A 20378-nucleotide genomic window follows, 5' to 3' on the forward strand; every position below is an offset into this window, starting at 1 on the left:
TGTTGTGTAAAATTCGTATTACACAATTTAAGTCTATAAACTGCTGTAGAGCCGAATGGGTAGAGGGTTAAACTGCTGTAGAGCCGAATGGGTAGAGGGTTAAACTGCTGTAGAGCCGAATGGGTAGAGGGTTAAACTGCTGTAGAGCCGAATGGGTAGAGGGTTAAACTGCTGTAGAGCCGAATGGGTAGAGGGTTAAACTGCTGTAGAGCCGAATGGGTAGAGGGTTAAACTGCTGTAGAGCCGAATGGGTAGAGGGTTAAACTGCTGTAGAGCCGAATGGGTAGAGGGTTAAACTGCTGTAGAGCCGAATGGGTAGAGGGTTAAACTGCTGTAGAGCCGAATGGGTAGAGGGTTAAACTGCTGTAGAGCCGAATGGGTAGAGGGTTAAACTGCTGTAGAGCCGAATGGGTAGAGGGTTAAACTGCTGTAGAGCCGAATGGGTAGAGGGTTAAACTGCTGTAGAGCCGAATGGGTAGAGGGTTAAACTGCTGTAGAGCCGAATGGGTAGAGGGTTAAACTGCTGTAGAGCCGAATGGGTAGAGGGTTAAACTGCTGTAGAGCCGAATGGGTAGAGGGTTAAACTGCTGTAGAGCCGAATGGGTAGAGGGTTAAACTGCTGTAGAGCCGAATGGGTAGAGGGTTAAACTGCTGTAGAGCCGAATGGGTAGAGGGTTAAACTGCTGTAGAGCCGAATGGGTAGAGGGTTAAACTGCTGTAGAGCCGAATGGGTAGAGGGTTAAACTGCTGTAGAGCCGAATGGGTAGAGGGTTAAACTGCTGTAGAGCCGAATGGGTAGAGGGTTAAACTGCTGTAGAGCCGAATGGGTAGAGGGTTAAACTGCTGTAGAGCCGAATGGGTAGAGGGTTAAACTGCTGAAGAGCCGAATGGGTAGAGGGTTAAACTGCTGTAGAGCCGAATGGGTAGAGGGTTAAACTGCTGAAGAGCCGAATGGGTAGAGGGTTAAACTGCTGTAGAGCCGAATGGGTAGAGGGATAAACTGCTGTAGAGCCGAATGGGTAGAGGGATAAACTGCTGTAGAGCCGAATGGGTAGAGGGTTAAACTGCTGTAGAGCCGAATGGGTAGAGGGTTAAACTGCAGTAGAGCCGAATGGGTAGAGGGTTAAACTGCTGTAGAGCCGAATGGGTAGAGGGTTAATCTGCTGTAGAGCCGAATGGGTAGAGGGTTAAACTGCTGTAGAGCCGAATGGGTAGAGGGTTAAACTGCTGTAGAGCCGAATGGGTAGAGAGCTAAACTGCTGTAGAGCCGAATGGGTAGAGGGTTAAACTGCTGTAGAGCCGAATGGGTAGAGGGTTAATCTGCTGTAGAGCCGAATGGGTAGATGGTTAATCTGCTGTAGAGCCGAATGGGTAGAGGGTTAAACTGCTGTAGAGCCGAATGGGTAGAGGGTTAAACTGCTGTAGAGCTGAATGGGTAGAGGGGAAAACAATAACCTACAAGTTAGATGTTACATGTTAGAGTAGATTGGGAGCAGATAGTTGATAGGGAGATTTAAAACAGTAATAGGTACTTGAATAGTCTGTGTGTGTGTGTGTGTGTGTGTAGACCATGTTGTAAACAGCATGAGGAACACAGAGCAGAACAATAGTGTGGCCCTTCGGGAGAGATGGAGCCAAGCCAAGTAAATCTGGAGCTCTGCATTCGGCTCGGACACGATGGAGCCTGGCACACCAGCGAGCTCTAACTGGGCGCAGTACACACAATAAACACACACACACACACATAGTCACACACTCTGAAACCAAACACTCCACGCTCACATTAACACTCATCACTAAACCACAGCATTTCATGTTGGATCATTTGATTCCTCCAGTAACACTCCTGATTATCATGAGCCTGTATCCTGGATAAACAACAGTATTCAATTGTTTTAAACTAAGAAATACAATGTACGGTTTGAGCAGCACTGTTTAGAAAGTTTCATTATACAAACTACAGTTTTCCCCACCCAACAGTTCAACATCACCTATTAGAATACATTAAGTTAGATAATCTTTCAGACTGGGCTCACCCAATCAGATTACAGGAGTGTAACCCCACCCACTAAATATACAACTGGTCAGGCCCATCAAATAAGTCTAGACGAATTACCCCAGCCCATTATCTCTCTACAGAGGTTTAGTCCCACTCATTCAAATAACCGCAATGTAGCTTGGCTACTAAGTGCTACTAGGCACAACAAGGGCAGTGAGATGGGATAAAATGAGTAATACTCTTATTCTACATGTGAAGGGTAATGCTGTAGACCCCAATGTGTCCACTTATTTAAAAACATATTCCAGCTTTTTTTGGGGAAACTACATTGGATCAGAGTGAAAGATCAGGAGACTGAATGAAATGAAGGGGAACACATACTAGTGCATCTCAAAAAATGAGAATATCATTAAAAAGTTACCATATTTCTGTAACTCAGTTCAAAATGTGAAACTCATATATTTTATAGATTTATTAAACACAGAGTAATCTATTTTAAGCGTATATTTCTTTAATTGTTGATGATTATGGCTTACAGCTAATAAAAAAACAAAAGTCAGCATCTAAAAAAATATTATTGTATTATTAGAATATTATATAAGAGCAATTGGTGCTTTTGGCAGTGTGGGCAGTGTGCCAAGTGCTGTAAGATTTTGTGGGAAAACAAAACTGCACTGACTTTAGATTTGATAATAAAACACAGTGGATCAACACCAGCAGATGACAGACATGTCTCTCCAAACCATCACTGATCATCAGTAAATTTTACATTTCATTTGTAAATCAAGGGATCAGAGTCTGGAGGAAGAGTGGAGAGAAACACAGTCCAAACTGCTCGAGGTCTAGTGTGAAGTTTCCACCAATCAGTGATGGTTTGGAGATACATGTCATCTGCTGGTGTTGATCCACTGTGTTTTATTATCAAGTCTAAAGTCAGTGCAGTTTTGTTTCCTCACAAAATCTTACAGCACTTCATGCTTCTTCCCTCCGCTACTGACAACTTTTATGGAGATGAGGATTTCATTTCCCAGCAGGACTAATTGGTCTCATATAATGTTCTAATTTTCAACTGATTTTTAGGTTTTTATAATCATCAAAAATAAGAAATAAACACGTAAAATAGATTACTCAGTGTGTAATAAATCCATATAATATACGAGTTTCACATTTTGAACTGAATTACTGAAATAAAGTAATATTGTATTTTTTGTAATGCACTAGCACTTTTATGAATTTATGAAGTTTCTGCTGCATCACACTAAACTGTAGTTGTGAAAATAGCTTCATTATAAATGCTGAACTACAAACAATATGAGATACAATGTAGATACCACAAGGTACTGGTGACACACAGCCACCTCTGTCTCAAGACTGCAGGTAATGGACTTAGGAAAACGCCCTATAATAACTGTGTTTACCGGCCATCAGTAAAAAAAACTCCTGTTGTCCTGGAGATGGTCATGGCTGCTCAAATGTGAGAGTGATTTGCATCACACATCAGGTTTGTTTTGGGCATTTCCATGTAAATATGTCTCTTAATGAAAAGCACCTGCTACCAAACAAACACAGTGCTGCATCTCTCGTTCACACACTCTGTTCCAGATAGAACGTTCCGGCACATCTGTATCAAATATAGTCTGTATGGAGGGACGAGTCCAAACACATGACAGAGCTCAAAAAGCAGCTTTGGAGGAAAAAAAAAAACAAGCTAGAAAAAAACAACATGAAAATAATGAATGACTGCGCTGTGTCACTCCATTTCTCACAAATGAGAGTTAATCTGCGGCTGTATTATTAGAGAGCAGACCCGCTAATGCCCAGTCTGTTAAAACAACAAGGAGAAAGCTATACAGCCACGATAATGATAGCTTTTACTTTTAAGTTACTTTTAAGTTACTTTAAGGTTACTGAAGCCTCAAATCACTTCACTGGAAGCTTCGCTCCACTTTTCGGGCTTGTTCTGTTAGTGAACTTACTTTTAAGTTACTTTTAGTTTACTTCCACCTCAACACACTTTACTTACTAACAGAACGAGCCCTAAAAGTGGAGTGAAGCTTCCAGTAAAGTAAGTGAACTCACTTTTAAGTCACTTTTAAGTCACTTTTAAGTCACTTTTAAGTCACTTTTAAGTCACTTTTAAGTCACTTTTAAGTTACTTTTAAGTTACTTTTAAGTTACTTTTAAGTTACTTTTAAGTTACTTTTAAGTTACTTTTAAGTTACTTTTAAGTTACTTCCACCTCAACACACTTTACTTACTAACAGAACGAGCCCTAAAAGTGGAGTGAAGCTTCCAGTAAAGTAAGTGAACTCACTTTTAAGTCACTTTTAAGTCACTTTTAAGTCACTTTTAAGTCACTTTTAAGTCACTTTTAAGTTACTAAAGCCTCAACTCACTTCACTGGAAGCTTCGTTCCACTTTTGGGGCTTGTTCTTTTAGTGAACTTACTTTTAAGTTACTTTTAGTTTACTTCCACCTCAACACACTTTACTTACTAACAGAACGAGCCCCAAACGTGGAGTAAAGCTTCCAGTAAAGTACGTGAACTTACTTTTAAGTCACTTTTAAGTCACTTTTAAGTTACTTTTAGGTTACTGAAGCCTCAACTCACTTCACTGGAAGCTTCGCTCCACTTTTGGGCTTGTTCTGTTAGTAAGTGAACTTACCATTACGTTAGTTTTAAGTTACTTTTGGGTTACTGCCACCTCAACTCACTTCACTGGAAGCTTCGCTCCACTTTTGGGCTTGTTCTGTTAGTAAGTGAACTTACCATTAAGTTAGTTTTAAGTTACTTTTGGGTTACTGCCACCTCAACTCACTGTACTTGAAGCTTTGCTCCACTTTTGGGGCTTGTTCTGTTAGTAAGTAAAGTAAGTGAACTTAATTTTAAGTTACTTTTAGGTTACTGCCGCCTCAACACACTTTATAAGAAGTTCGCTTTACCTTTGGGGCTTATTCTGTTAGTAAGTAGAGTAAGTGAACTTACATTTAAGTTACTTTTAGGTAACAGAATGCTCTCTATGATCTATGCACTTCAGACTGTCACCCTCACTGCTTAAAATCCATTCCCTCCAGAACCTGCAATCTGTAGAACCTCCAATTTTTGGAAATCATGCTCTCTAGAATCTAAACCGTCGTCAAGACCCACACTCTTTAGAATCTACAAAAGATGCATTCTCTATAACCTACACTATGCAGAGCAAACACTCTCCACTGTCCAGAACATTTTCACTCCAGAATGCACACTACAGAACCTGTTAGGTCTGCAGAATTATGATCTCCAGAACATGTCCTCTCTAAAACCAGCACTGTCCAGAATTGCAGAGCTTCTTAGAATTATAGAGCTTCTCCTCCCAAAGCCTTTATTAAGTCCACAAAAAAAAAAACTCAGGGTTTCACAATCAAGAGCCAATCTGGAGTCTTTTTAATACACTGTGCATCACCTAGCGTTCTCCAGACACCATTAACAAACATTATTCCCAGCCAGCAGCAGTGAGGAGCATTCTCAGAAGAAAATAAAACAGCAGTTGTTTTAAAGCACAGGCGCAGTGTTATGGCTGTGATGTAAGCATGAGTACACACAGGAATATTACTCACCTCGTTCACACTGAGCTCCAGTGAAGCCATAGGTGCACACACACCGGTTTGGAGCGACACATCTTCCACCATTCAGGCAGCCCGACTCACACACCGCTAAATGAGGACAGAATTAATAATCATTGATTATTGTATGATAATAATGCAGCACTGATTACAGTGACAGAGTTAGTAAAAACCCTGTAAAATAATACAGTTTAAAATAGTACTAAACTAAAAGTTGGCACAATAACTGACACTAGTAAGGATGCTACATCAAAGTGAACCACCTAAGTGAACAAAACTGTAATTCTTAAAAACAAAATCTTTTAAAGTCAAACTAGTGCTGGATGTTAATCTACACAGATTTCTCTCCTGAAAAACTCTTTATTTGGGTGAGTAAATTGCTTCCGTTTGTTTACAGTAAGCTTAGATTTCCAATATTTTTGCTAGGATTGAGTTTTCAGTGAAGTTTCTCCAGCACTAAGGCTGGGTGCAGCAGCATTAGCATTAGCCGCTAACTGCAGCTCTAGTGGGGCGTAAGTGAGTGTTCCAGCAGGCGAGAGATAGAGATAGAGAGAGATAGATAGATAGATAATTTATTGATCCTGAAGGAAATTTAAGCATCTAGCAGCAACAACACAATACAAAAAGACAATACAAATATATTCAACATGAATTAAACACAGAAGAATAGAAAATATATAAGGGTGTAAAAAACTTTCTATACAAGGTAAAGAACTATCTGTAAACGGCTTTAAATAATTAACAGAGCAAAGCACAAGGTGCAATGACGTTGGTTATAAAAGTGACTGATGTGCCACAGAAGTATTAATATGTATATGTAACATAGTTTTGAATATGTTCAGTGAATATGTGATATATACCCAATCATGGCCAAATGTACTTGAATGTAAGTGAGGATGGGGAAGTGTTAGTGTAAAGAAAAATACTCGCTTCTAAACACAGAGAGAGCTAGTGCTGCGGCTACTGGCTAATGCTAATGCTAACGCTGCTGTACCCAGCCTTAGTGCTAGAGAAACTTCACTGAAAACTCGCCCTTATAAAGCTGTACTTCAGTGGAGAAGTGGCTTCATTGCTCCTTATTACCTGGCTGGTAAAATCCATACATAAGAAGCACCGGATTATAAGGCATACTGACTATTTTTGGGGAATTCATTTTAAGTGAGCCTTATAGTCCAACAAATACGGTAATGCTCAAACTTCGCTTACAATTAATCAAATTAAATGAATACATTACAAATCATTAACACCTTATATTAAGTTTAGATGTATCATTAAGAAAAATAATTCTTACGCTGGCCACAGTGAGTTCCACTATATCCTTTCTGACACATGCAGTTGTCCTCTGCGCAGGTTCCACCGTTCATGCATCGTATGTTACAGTGTTGAGCTGAAATAAAAAAAAAGGGAAAAAAATCTTACAACCCTTACAGAACAAGATAGAGATAATAACAATGTTAATATGAAGCTTTATTGTTTTTTTCATTATTACTGTGTCATTATTGTTTAAAACCTGATGACAGTATGATGACAGACTGCAACAATACACTCTGATATCAGTCTGGGAAGGGGCTGAGTCACCTTAACTTAAAAGCTATTGGAGAACCAAAGAGACACACACACACAGACACACACACAGACACACACACACACAGACAGACACACAGACACACACACATACAGACACACAGACACACACACACACATACAGACACAGACACACACACACAGACAGACACAGACACACACAGACACACACACAGACACACAGATAGACAGACACACAGACACACAGATAGACACACACACAGACACACAGATAGACACACACACAGACACACACACAGACACACACACAGACACACACACAGAGAGACATACAGAGAGACATACAGACACACAGGCAGACACACACACAGACACACACACACAAACAGACACAGACACACACAGACAGACAGACACACACACACACACACACAGACAGACACACACACACAGATAGACACACACACACAGACAGACACAGACAGACACACACACACACACACACACACACACACACACAGACAGACAGACACACAGACAGACAGACACACAGACAGACACACAGATAGACACACAGACACACAGATAGACACACACACAGACACACACACAGACACACACACAGACACACACACAGACACACAGATAGACACACAGACACACAGATAGACACACACACAGACACACAGATAGACACACACACAGACACACAGATAGACACACACACAGACACACACACAGAGAGACATACAGAGAGACATACAGACACACAGGCAGACACACAGACACACACACAGACACACACACACAAACAGACACAGACACACACAGACAGACAGACACACACAGACAGACAGACACACATACACACAGATAGACACACAGACAGACAGACAGACACACACACACACACACACACACACACACACACACACACACACACACAGACACACACACACAGACAGACACACACACAGACACACAGACACACACACCAAATGTGGTTGCAGAACTTTTGTTTAAACATATTGCTTTGCTTTAGTCTTTTCCAAAGTCCTCTCCCAACCGCTTTTGGGAGTTTTAAAAAGTCCCGAACACTCCCTCACCCAACAGGGTTCAACCAAAGCAAAAAAGGGACTTTATACTCTTTACAGCAGAAGAAATCTGTCTGATGCTATTATGAGGTATTCCTACAGAGAAAGAACCACTAAATAATTTAAGTGCTTAATTGAGTTATAATAAAAATAATAATGTATATAAATTATATTTTAAAAAATATAACTGAACAAAGTGCTTTAACGAAAAATACAAAATTCATTGAAAAGTTACTTTATTTCAGTAATTCTGTTTGAAATGTGAAGCACGTTTATTATATAGATGTATTACACACACAGTGATCTATTTTAATACTTAATTTCTTTTATTGTTGATGATTATGACTTACAGCCAATGAACACCCAAAAATCAGTGTTATCAATATTATATAAGACCAATTGGTAATTGTACGTTTGACAGAGTGGCCATGTTTTCCTGTTGTGCCAAGTCCTGCTGGAAAATGAAATCTGCATCTCCATTAAAAGATAGAAGATTTTCAAGAAAAATACTGCACTGCCTTTGACGTGATATAACACAGTGCACAGTGAACCAACACCTGCCGATGTCTCTCCAAACCATCACTGATCATCAGTAAATTTTACATTTCATTTGTAAATAAGGGGAGCAGAGTCTGGAGGAAGAGTGGAGAGACACAAAGTCCAAACTGCTCGAGGTCTAGTGTGAAGTTTCCACAATCAGTGATGGTTTGGAGAGACATGTCATCTGCTGGTGTTGATCCACTGTGTTTTATTATCAAGTCTAAAGTCAGTGCAGTTTTGTTTTCTCTCTGCGGATTTCATTTTCCAGCAGGACTTGCAAACTGCCTACACTGCCAAAAGTACCAATTGGTCTGAGACACTGACTTTTGGGAGACACTGATTAATCAACAACAATAAAAAAAGCTAAAAATAGATCACTCTGTGTGTAATACATCTATATAATATATGTGTTCCACATTTTTTTCAATGATATTCTCATATTTGGAGATGAACTTTCATATTGGATTTTCACTAATATCAAACATAAGCTTGAGAAAATGAGAACTGAGCAGTGATGAACAGGTTCATCATAGCCAAAAGTGTGGAACAAATGGTTAATAGAGCACAGCAGACAGTACGGGAGCACAGGAGCCAAATTTCTGCTGTAATACTGGACATTAAGTGCTGAGCTGAAGCAGGTGTGTTTTAACAGCAAAATCAGCAAACTATGCAGAGCGGGAGTTCCCCGCCACTGGCTGAGGGTATAGGGTTTAAGGAGTGGTTATAAACTGGGCCGTCAGCTCACACAAACACTGAAGAGATGAGGCAATGTACAGGATATGACATCATACACGAGGCAGCGCTAAGCTTATAACACCAAGCGACTTAACTTAAGCAGAGGGAGGCATTCCTCAGACAGACACTTGGACTAAGCAAACATAAACACTCTGCCCCTCATATGCTGATCACACATGCTCCAGAGCCAGGGAGGTGAGTACAGTACCTGATTTGGAGCCACAGGAGGGAGAAATCTGACCACTTGGGCAGGTGCACATGTTTGGTCTGGAGCAAAATCCATCTCCACATGAACTGCGGCAGATCGCTGGAAGGAGAAGGTGAAAGAAAATAAGCAAGCAAAAAGGTGAAGAAAGCCTATAGACAAAATACACTATACTGCCAAAAGTATTGCTTTCAGGGTTACAGGCAGTGGTGTGCAGTAGTGAGGCCCTTCTTACCCTTCAGAGAAGGGGTGACAATAAGCACACCTCAGGTGACTATTTGTGGCGTGCTTGCAGAAATGGCTTCTTTCGCATCACTCTCCCATACAGCTTGTCCTTGTGCAAAGTGTGCTGTATTGTTGACCGATGCACAGTGACACCATCTGCAGCAAGATGATGCTGCAGCTCTTTGGAGGTGGTCTGTGGATTGTCCTTGACTGTTCTCACCATTCTTCTTCTCTGCCTTTCTGATATTTTTCTTGGCCTGACACTTCTGGGCTTAACAAGAACTGTCCCTGTGGTCTTCCATTTCCTTACTATGTTCCTCACAGTGGAAACTGACAGGTTAAATCTCTGAGACAACTTTTTGTATCCTTCCCCTGAACAACTATGTTGAACTATCTTTGTTTTTAGATCATTTGAGAGTTGTTTTGATGAGCCCATGATGCCACTCTTCAGAGGAGATTCAAATAGGAGAACAACTTGCAATTGGCCACCTTAAATACCTTTTCTCATGATTGGATACACCTGGCTATGAAGTTCATTAGCTCAATGAGGTTAACAAACCAATTTTGTGCTTCAGTAAGTCAGTAAAAAGTAGTTAGGAGTATTCAAATCAATAAAACGATAAGGGTGCCCATACTTTTGCACCGGTCAAATTTTGGTTTAATGCATATTGCACATTTTCTGTTAGTACAATAAACCTCATTTCAATCCTGAAATATTACTGTGTCCATCAGTTATTAGATATATCAAACTGAAATGGCTGTTACAAACACCCAAATATTTAGAACTAAAAATGATTAAGATTAATAGGGGTGCCCAAACTTTTTCATATGACTGTATGATAGCTATTGTAAGTGTAGGAATTTATTTTATAAATTAACTAAAATAAAAAAAGGAAACTAATTCAAAGCATTAGTCTGCGTTTTTTAGTTGCTACAGGAATCTTATCTGACTGACAGCAGTTCTAACCAATAAAAGCTTTTTAAAATGGCTTCTGCCCCTCCTGATTTTGAGAAGGGTGTAGTAATGAGTCTATTAGCAAAGTCGCAGGACAATCTAACCAATCAGATTCATGATTTTCACTGCGGGGGCGGGGCCATGACTGTCTAACCCCTTCTCAGCTCTCTGTTGAAGGTGTTACGCATTGTTTAATCATAAACGGAGCTCATGCTGGATTAATTTAATAGTTATCTAACTATCATGGAATTGCGGCTGCCAATGAGACAGATATTGTGTCATTTCATATTAAAAAGCCTTTTAAAGGCTGTCCTTCAATGTGAAACTAATTCACAATAATAGGCCGCCTGACTGGTGAGTTTTTGTGTGTACATAATGTTTTGGCTGCTCTGGGGTACTGTAGGCATACAAATGAGTGATCTTCTGAAGTTGTACTTGTAGGCAAATTAAGCATTTATTGTTGGGTCTATTGTATACTTTTGTAGTTTGTAGCTGCATTTGATGGCTGTTTATGTGTATTAAGTTAACATAACTAGAGAATATGTAGTTATTGTAATATTTATCTATTTGTAGGTCGGCGGCGGTGGGGTGGGGGGGATGGTGGTGATTACAGAAGGGGTACCCATTCTATTCACTGCACGCCACTGGTTACAGGTGTATAGAACCAAGTATGTAGGCATGCAGACTGCTTCTACAAACATTAGTGAAAGGATGGGTCTCTGCTCTCAGGAGCTCAGTGAACTGCAGCACTGTGGTGCAGTGATTGGATGCAGCACCTGTACAACAATCGTAGTCGTGAAATTTCACTACTCACTACTAAATATTCCACAGCCAACCGTCAGTGATATTTTAACACAGTGGAAGAGACTGAGAACGACAGTGACTCTGTGCTCTATCAGTGTAAAATAACAGAGCGGGGTCAGCGGATGCTGAGGAGCATAGTGCACAGAGTTCACCAACTTTCTGCAGAGTCACTACACCGATCACTACACACCTCCAAACTTCATGTAGCTTCAGATTAGTTCATCACTACACACCTCCAAACCTCATGTAGCTTCAGAATAGTTCATCACTATACACCTCCAAACTTCATGTAGCTTCAGATTAGTTCATCACTACACACCTCCAAACTTCATGTAGCTTCAGATTAGTTCATCACTACACACCTCCAAACTTCATGTAGCTTCAGATTAGTTCATCACTACACACCTCCAAACTTCATGTAGCTTCAGATTAGTTCATCACTACACGCCTCCAAACTTCATGTAGCTTCAGATTAGTTCATCACTACACACCTCCAAACTTCATGTAGCTTCAGATTAGTTCATCACTACACACCTCCAAACCTCATGTAGCTTCAGATTAGTTCATCACTACACGCCTCCAAACTTCATGTAGCTTCAGATTAGATCATCACTACACGCCTCCAAACTTCATGTAGCTTCAGATTAGATCATCACTACACACCTCCAAACTTCATGTAGCTTCAGATTAGTTCATCACTACACACCTCCAAACCTCATGTAGCTTCAGATTAGTTCATCACTACACGCCTCCAAACTTCATGTAGCTTCAGATTAGATCATCACTACACACCTCCAAACTTCATGTAGCTTCAGATTAGATCATCACTACACACCTCCAAACTTCATGTAGCTTCAGATTAGTTCATCACTACACACCTCCAAACTTCATGTAGCTTCAGATTAGATCATCACTACACACCTCCAAACTTCATGTAGCTTCAGATTAGATCATCACTACACACCTCCAAGTACATTAACACTATAATAATTATAACATGTTACATTTCCGTTATGAATATTACAGCCAAATAAGCTCTTTTCCCCATGTACATTTGGAACAACATTGTGTGAAATTCTGATTGGTCACTGATTGGTGATGTCAGACACTAGAGTCACAGGACTCTGCTTTTACTTTTTCAACTTCTATATAGATTCCAATACTGACCTTGCTACAAAACTCTATTAAAGCCACTGTTGAAATCTGTTCATCGATTTGTAGAATGTATAAAACTAGGGAATTCGCATTAATAAGAGCTATTATGCTCCACAATGGAGTTGCGATTCTCTGAACAAGTCCGACCCTGACCCAATACCCGACCCAAACTCGGCCGGGTAAGGCCTGGGTGTGGTCAGGTTAGGCTTTAAAAAAAACAAATTTGAAAGTTATAATCATGCAGTTCTAGCCTGCACAGTGTGTTTAAGAATATAAAATATTTTGGCTGAATTTGGACCCGATTTAAGCTCTGCTCCAAAGTACAGTTTTACGCAGGAATTTACATACTCATAGCTGATGCTCTGAGTTTGACAGCATTTAAACATGACTCATCAAAAAAAAACAAAGTACATTGTATATAAACAATGTACAAAAGATTATAGAAGTCATGCACGATGATGCATTGCAAACTTTGCCTGGAAAGGTTATTGTGATATCCACCCCTGTTGTCAAACAGAAAATCTTGTTGTTGCTCAGATATTGTAATAATCATACTGTGGGGTTAATAAACAGCTGTATGTGCCTATAGTCTTGGAAACAGGTCAGCTGAGGTTGCTGAGGAGAGCAAAGGAAAGTAAGCCTCTCGCTGCGAGACTGGCTGGCACTCTCCAGTCAATCAGCCGTGACACAGAGCATGACCCCCACTTCCTCAGTTTCAATTGCTAAACAATATCATCACCCCTGCTAAAAGCGGGCTGTCGGCCAACGAGCAATCACAGAACACAAAGCTCACAACGGCCTTCCTGAGGAACGCAGCTAAAACAGCTCTCTATTCACTGCTGGAGGAAAAACAATATAACAGATGATGGAGCCATACCAAAAGCTCAAATCAATCTACCCATATTAGCGTGGCATTGGAGGAATGCTCATGTGCCACAGCTATCTGCTGTGTGTTTCACTGTGTGGCAATCTGTCACTGATTTTACCGTGTGGGAGTGTTTTAGGGTTCCATCATCTGTTTTCTGTTTTTTAAAAGTCTTCAGTTTACTTTAAACAACAGGAGTTTGATACTTACGGACGATACACTGGTTGCCTCCTGTGAGCGTCTTCCAACCGGGGCAGCAGTAGGTTTGGTGTCGTGAGCCACACACATTAGGTCTGAGGGGTGAAAAAACATTAAACACAATTTATTTACAGGATCAGTATGGATTTTAGGGCAATGTATTATTATTTTTTTATTTCACAAGTGAACAAAAACATAATTCACATTGGATCATTGTGTAACTCGATAGAAATGCATTCTCTATAGACAGATGATGCAAACGGGCTTGAAAATAAACAGTCAAAGAACCAAAAACTTTAGCAACAAAGAAATCAAGGGAACAAATAAAAGGAAACACCTGGGAATGGGTAACAAGGGGGCAGAGCTACAAATGAAGAACACAGGGCATGTGCAAGGGAAGCTAAATACAGTAAACAAACATGAATGCAGAAAAAATACAGAGACAGAACAAAACAAACCCCAGCATATTACCATAAAACCAACAAGAAGCTCAACTAAGCATCCTAGCATCAACATTACCTTATAAGCATAGCATTAGCACAGCATAAGCATGGTGACCCATAATACTTACAGTTAGCATGAAATAAAGTTTCCAAAAAAAAGGGGAGGTTACCAAACAAAGAGTACATGTGTCTGTAGGTCAACTCACTGCTACCTCTTACCTGGCTTCCCTTTTTATACCCAAAGAAAAGATAACCTCCCCAACAGCTCCCCCAAAGGATAGGAGGAGGCATAACAACACTAGTAACCAGGTTAGTTACAATTCTTTAAACAAATCTAGGCAGGTGCATATATTTGGTCACCCCAACAGAAAAATTACATTAATATTTAGTAGATCCTCCTTTTGCTAAAATAAGTTAAAGTTCTCAATAAGTTAAATTATCAAAACAGTTATTTTGGTTATAAAATTGGTTCTAAATCTCTAAACTGAATTTATAGCCCACCCCCAACATAGGTCATTCAAATCGTCTACTCCCTCACTCTCATTTGTGCTGTCTCTCCCTCTCTGTCTCTCTGTCTCTCATCTACTCATTCACTTGCTCTCTCGCTTTCTCTCTGTATAATACAGTAAAAAAACACTACTGTCACGCAGGAAGGAGGAGAGGATGGACGTAAATGCAGTAATATAAATTTAATATCAAGAAACAAGGATAAACAAAAGCAAAACAGAAAACACTAGAAATGCAAAATACTTGAAAAACTAACCCAGGAAACCAAATAACAAAGACTAGAACATAAATTCAATCAAAAATAAAAAAAAAAACAACATTACAAGAATGAAGAGCAAACCTGACACATCCACAGCAAGGTAGCACACAAAAGACTCGTGGGCCTGGATAATGAGGGGGTGGGGTAACAAACAAGACACAAGGTGATAACACTAATGGTTAGGGCAGGGCCAGGGTGAAGACAGAACAACAACAAAACAATGCCATGTGCTCAAAAAAGCACATGGCTGGAAACACAGATAGGAAATCAGAGCGGAAGCACATAGAACCAAAAGAGGAAAAAACACTGGACAGACACAAGCTGACAACTACTGTCCCCTCACAATACTACTAAAACATGTATCATGATTTTATTTAATGTTTAGAGATTGACACCACTAATCTAATTTAATTTTGACAATCTAAAGCTGATATCCCTTAAAAAGAACTCTTAAAAATGGAAATGCATCCAGTAGTTTAAACAGTTAAAGTAATGCTGCGGGGGCGCTGAGTGGTCCAGCGGTCTAAAGCGCTGCTACTATGAGCGGGAGGCCGCAGGTTCGAACCCCCACTTATGCAGCTCAGAGGGAGCACAATTGGCCCTGCTCCCTCCGGGTGGGTAGATGGTGCTCTCTCCCCACATCATTCCTAGGGTGATGTCCACAGCACAGGGCGTCTGTGAGCTGATGTATCAGAACCGAGTCGCTGCGCTGTCCTCCGAGCGCGCTGTGATGCTGCTCGGCAATCCTGCATCAGCAGCAGCTCGAAAAGAAGCGGTGGCTGACTTCACATGAATCAGAGGAAGCATGTGTTAGTCTTCACCCTCCTGGTGTGTTGGGGCATCACTAGTGATAGGGGGAGTCCTAATGAGTGGGTTGGGTAATTGGCCGTGTAAATTGGGGAGAAAATGGGAAAAACTTGAAATAAAATAGTAAAAAAAAAAGTAATGCTTTTTTGTTGTTTATGTTCTTAATTTTGAATTATTGCTTTTTGTATTTTTTGGTTGCAAGAAAAAGAAAAAGGTATCAAAAGAGTTCATTGCATGCACTTCACAGGTAGGGCTGCAACGAATAGTCAATATAATCGACATTGTAGATTATTACAATTTTGTTGACTCTAAATGTTCATTGTCCACTAATTGTTAGTTAGTAGCACTACACAAAAGTCTGGGGACAGAAACACAAAGGGAAACACAAATGTGCCCAAATACAACAGATTGCACATTTCCTCACAAAATAGCAGCACTTTTCACATTTAACTGGCAATGTTCTGTACATTTCTACAGCAATTAATTCCCATGTTCAGCTGTTTCTATCGATTTAAAGAGAAAGCTACAAACAGGAGTCCTTTGCACTGCAATCAGAGACCAAGACCATGTCAGAAATAATCATTGGCTAATTGACTAATCTGAAAAATAATCGTCAGATTAGTTGACTAACAAAATAAATCATTAGTTTCAGCCCTATTTACATGGGTCATCAGGTAGGCACCTCCCTTCTTTTGTGTTGTGCTGAATTACACCCACAATACCTCCGGAAAGCTCAAGAGTAAAGTCTGGCATCCCAGACCCACTTTTCTCCAAGCTCGCTGTTGAAGCACCTTCAAACACACTCTCTTCCCCACCTAACCTCAGCTCTTCTGAGCCACAACTATTATATAGATTTTTCAGCTACTTCTTTACAACTTCTTCATGACTGTCCTCAGCACACGACCTCTAATTCCAAATTCAGACAGCTTTCTTTTGGCAGACTTTGCTACAAAACCTCTAGCACCTACCTCTACTATAAACTTGCAAACTAGGCTCTCTTATCTTGGGAAAAGGCTGAAGTATGCAGACTTGGTGGCTTTAATAAGCTCTATGTACCTCATCTTTAAACGAAAAAGTTAGCGAGTACAATACTACATCCGGCCTCACGGTTATGACCACAGTGCAGTCCAGGACCTGCATATGAACAATATAAAACATACAGAAAACATGCCAAGAACGTCCACAATGATTGCTGTATACATACAATTACTTTATATATAATCTTTATAAAAATCATATATATGTTACAGAAAAAAAGTCAGAATTTTCTTAATTAGTAAAAAGTTGCGTTTTCAAAGGCTGAAAATCTATTGTTTTGCCATTATATTAGTGTTACTCTACTAGTGCATCTCAAAAAAATTGAATATTATTGTAAAGTTACTTTATATAGATGTATTACACACAGAGTGATCTATTTTAAGCATTTATTTCTTTTATTCTTTTTTATGGCTTAGAACCAATGAAAACCCAAAAACCGTGTCTCTGAAATGTTTATTATTATATAAGACCAATTGGTATTTTTGGCAGTGTGGGCAGTGTGCCAAGTTCTGCTGGAAAATGAAATCTGCATCTCCATAAAAGTTGTCAGTAGAGAGAAGCATGAAGTGCTGTAAGACTTTGGACTTGACTTAACACAGTGGATCAACACCAGCAGATGACATGTCTCTCCAAACCATCACTGATCATCAGTAAATTTTACATTTCATTTGTAAATCTAGGGATCAGAGTCCGGAGGAAGAGTGGAGAGACACACAGTCCAAACTGCTCGAGGTCTAGTGTGAAGTTTCCACCAATCAGTGATGGTTTGGAGAGTCATGTCATCTGCTGGTGTTGATCCACTGTGTTTTATTATCAAGTCTAAAGTCAGTGCAGTTTTGTTTTTCCACAAAATCTTACAGCACTTCATGCTTCCCTCTGCTACTGACAACTTTTATGGAGATGCAGATTTCATTTTCCAGCAGGACTTGGCACACTGCCCACACTGCTATTTTCTGAGATTTTGGTCTTTGGGTTTTATTGGCTGTAAGCCATAATCATCAACAATAAAAAAATAGATCACTCTGTGTGAGTTTCACATTTTGAACTGAATTACTGAAATAAATAAGCTTTTCAATTATATTTATAATTTTTGGAGATACACTAATAAATTCATGTAATGTTCATTAATATTTTTTTTTCTTTTCTATGAAATCCTGTGCTCCAAGCATGTAATGTTGTTTAATTTACCTTATGTGACGTTACGACGGCGATGCTGATACAATTAACTGTCCAACTCTACCCTCAATGTGTACCTATTTCACACTAAATAACTCTAAATAAGACTGATCAAATGTGAATAACTTAACAGCACAAGCTGAACAGCACTTTATCAGGAAGTCCAGAACTTGGACCTTGTACTGCTTCTCATACCAGAGGATACAAATGTGGGCCAGCGACGAATAGGAGACCAAACACCCCCCCTCCCAAATAGCCCTCCACCCCTATCCTGCCTCCACTGCTCTGCCTCTGTGTGAAAGGAAATAGGTCTGCATAAACGTATCTCCTCACTGTTCAGCAACTTTCCAGCTTTTAACCACTGTAAAATGATCTTGCATAAAAGTAATGATAACCATCATTGAAAACGAGTAAAACAAATGACTAGACTCATAAGATTAGATTAGCTAATTAAGAAATATTGTAGAAATATAACCACTTTTCATGCAACAGATGCTGCAGAGTGCATATCTTCTAAGAAAGCAAGATAAAGCTAAAAACATAACCATGAAAATGAACCAAACAATTAACTAACATCGCCATTTGATGTGTATGAGTATGTTAACCATTTATGACATGACATGACATTACATTACATTTGACAGACGCTTTTATCCAAAGCACTTTACAAATAATTCTGACATTATTTGTTACATTAGCAATAGAAAACAAGTTTAGGGCAAACATTTGTTTTTAGTCAATCTACTGATAATGACTTTAAGAAGACTGTTTTTTAATAGATTTCTTGTGCACTTTTTAAGTTATTAATTCCTAGTGTTAAATGTCAGGGCTCCTGGATTCTATCAATGAGATAGTGAAGCTTCTTTGATCCTGAGTAACGGTGTAAAAAGCAGTTTATATGCAGGGGCAAAATATGCCCCAATAAAACCCATTCTAGCCTATTTGGACAAATTGCACAAAATAGCTGGATCTTGGAAATTTGCAGAGGAGTGGAGGTGGGCTATTCAACAGAGGTTATTACTCTTTATCATGTTTTACTATACCCAAATCAATTTCACACCGGAGTTCTCCTTTAAGCTTCGAATTTAATTTGAGCAGCAACTGGTGGCCAGTAAGGGGCTTTTGGCAAAAAATGTAGTATTTATAGTTGCCATCCTATTTCTAGTTTACCTAATTTACCTAATTCCCATAATAATCCTTTATTACAATCAGTTGCTGGTGGAAATAAACACAGAAAACTCATACAGAACTGAAGACAATAGATAAATCACCAACTACACCTGATTTATTTTTAAATATAATATATTTATATTTTCTGACCACTAGCAAATTCTGACTACTGCCTGTCTTTTATTTATTTGAGTTTATTCTAATGTTAGAAAGGTTTACCAGTAAAATTAGACTGACTCTTAAGTTGTCTAGAAGATTTACAGTAAGAGCTGGACAGGAGTTACCCTTTAAGGATGTCTTGTCCTCCTCCCCGACGCTTGGACCTGCTGACCCGCTGCTCCGCAGGTTTGTCTGTTTTGGTGTCTCCACACGCTATATACAGCACTCCCAGACCCACTGCCAACTTCAGCAGCCACATTCTGCCTCACTGCTCCTCTCCAAGCGCAGCAGATCCTCCTTATAAAAACCTGATCTGGGGCTGCAGAGGAGTGCGTGGACTAGACGCAAAGCTGAAGCCAAATCCAGGACTGATCTGGAGGAAAAGTATCAAAAGAAAAGTTTAAAAAAATCAGACAGTGAAGTGCAATAAAAGGCTTCTGAGCATAAAAGAAAGAAAAATGTTATTTTCCTTAGTAAAAAACAAGGGAAAGTGTCAAAGGCAGATGGCCAAGGACTGCCGCCCACAGCAAAAAATCACCAAAAGCTGTGCAACTGATAGAACACAGCAGGAGCAACTCTCCAGCAGCTCTGCACGAGTTCATCCAGCACAGCTGATCTCAACCATCACACACACTCCAGCTCTGTTTAAAACACATCCTAAAACAGAGTTTAAGAGAGTGACTGTACCTTCCCTGGAGTGTGTATACACGCGTCCCCCCCGGAATAAGCAGAAGAGTCAGAGCTGCTTTCCTCGGGAGCTGTGTGTGTGTGTGAGCATGGTGAAGCAGAAGCACAGCGCTGGGACTCAAAGCTCAAAAAGCCTCTGTGCCATTCTGCAGGGCAAGACGAGCTGTTGCTTAAACTCTCCACTTTCTCTCTCTCACTCTCTCACTCTC

At 39.9% G+C, this 20378-nt stretch overlaps 1 protein-coding gene across 2 annotated transcripts in view; it reads right to left on the reverse strand.

The window, feature by feature from the left end:
* The window catches only part of fbn1 (fibrillin 1), a 185606-nt gene extending 165242 nt beyond the window's left edge, over positions 1-20364 (reverse strand). For both annotated transcript variants that reach the window (XM_049483384.1, XM_049483383.1), the window contains exons 1-6: positions 20170-20364; positions 19608-19855; positions 13936-14018; positions 9725-9823; positions 6894-6989; positions 5597-5692 (exon numbers count right to left, since the gene is read on the reverse strand). In XM_049483384.1, coding sequence (XP_049339341.1) covers positions 5597-5692; positions 6894-6989; positions 9725-9823; positions 13936-14018; positions 19608-19741 — 508 coding nt within the window. In that variant the 5' untranslated portion in view covers positions 19742-19855; positions 20170-20364. The remainder of the gene's footprint in view (positions 1-5596; positions 5693-6893; positions 6990-9724; positions 9824-13935; positions 14019-19607; positions 19856-20169) is intronic.
* Between the last annotated feature and the right edge of the window lie 14 nt (positions 20365-20378).

Source organism: Astyanax mexicanus, chromosome 9, assembly GCF_023375975.1.
Source record: "Astyanax mexicanus isolate ESR-SI-001 chromosome 9, AstMex3_surface, whole genome shotgun sequence".
In the NCBI taxonomy this organism is placed as follows: domain Eukaryota; kingdom Metazoa; phylum Chordata; class Actinopteri; order Characiformes; family Acestrorhamphidae; genus Astyanax; species Astyanax mexicanus.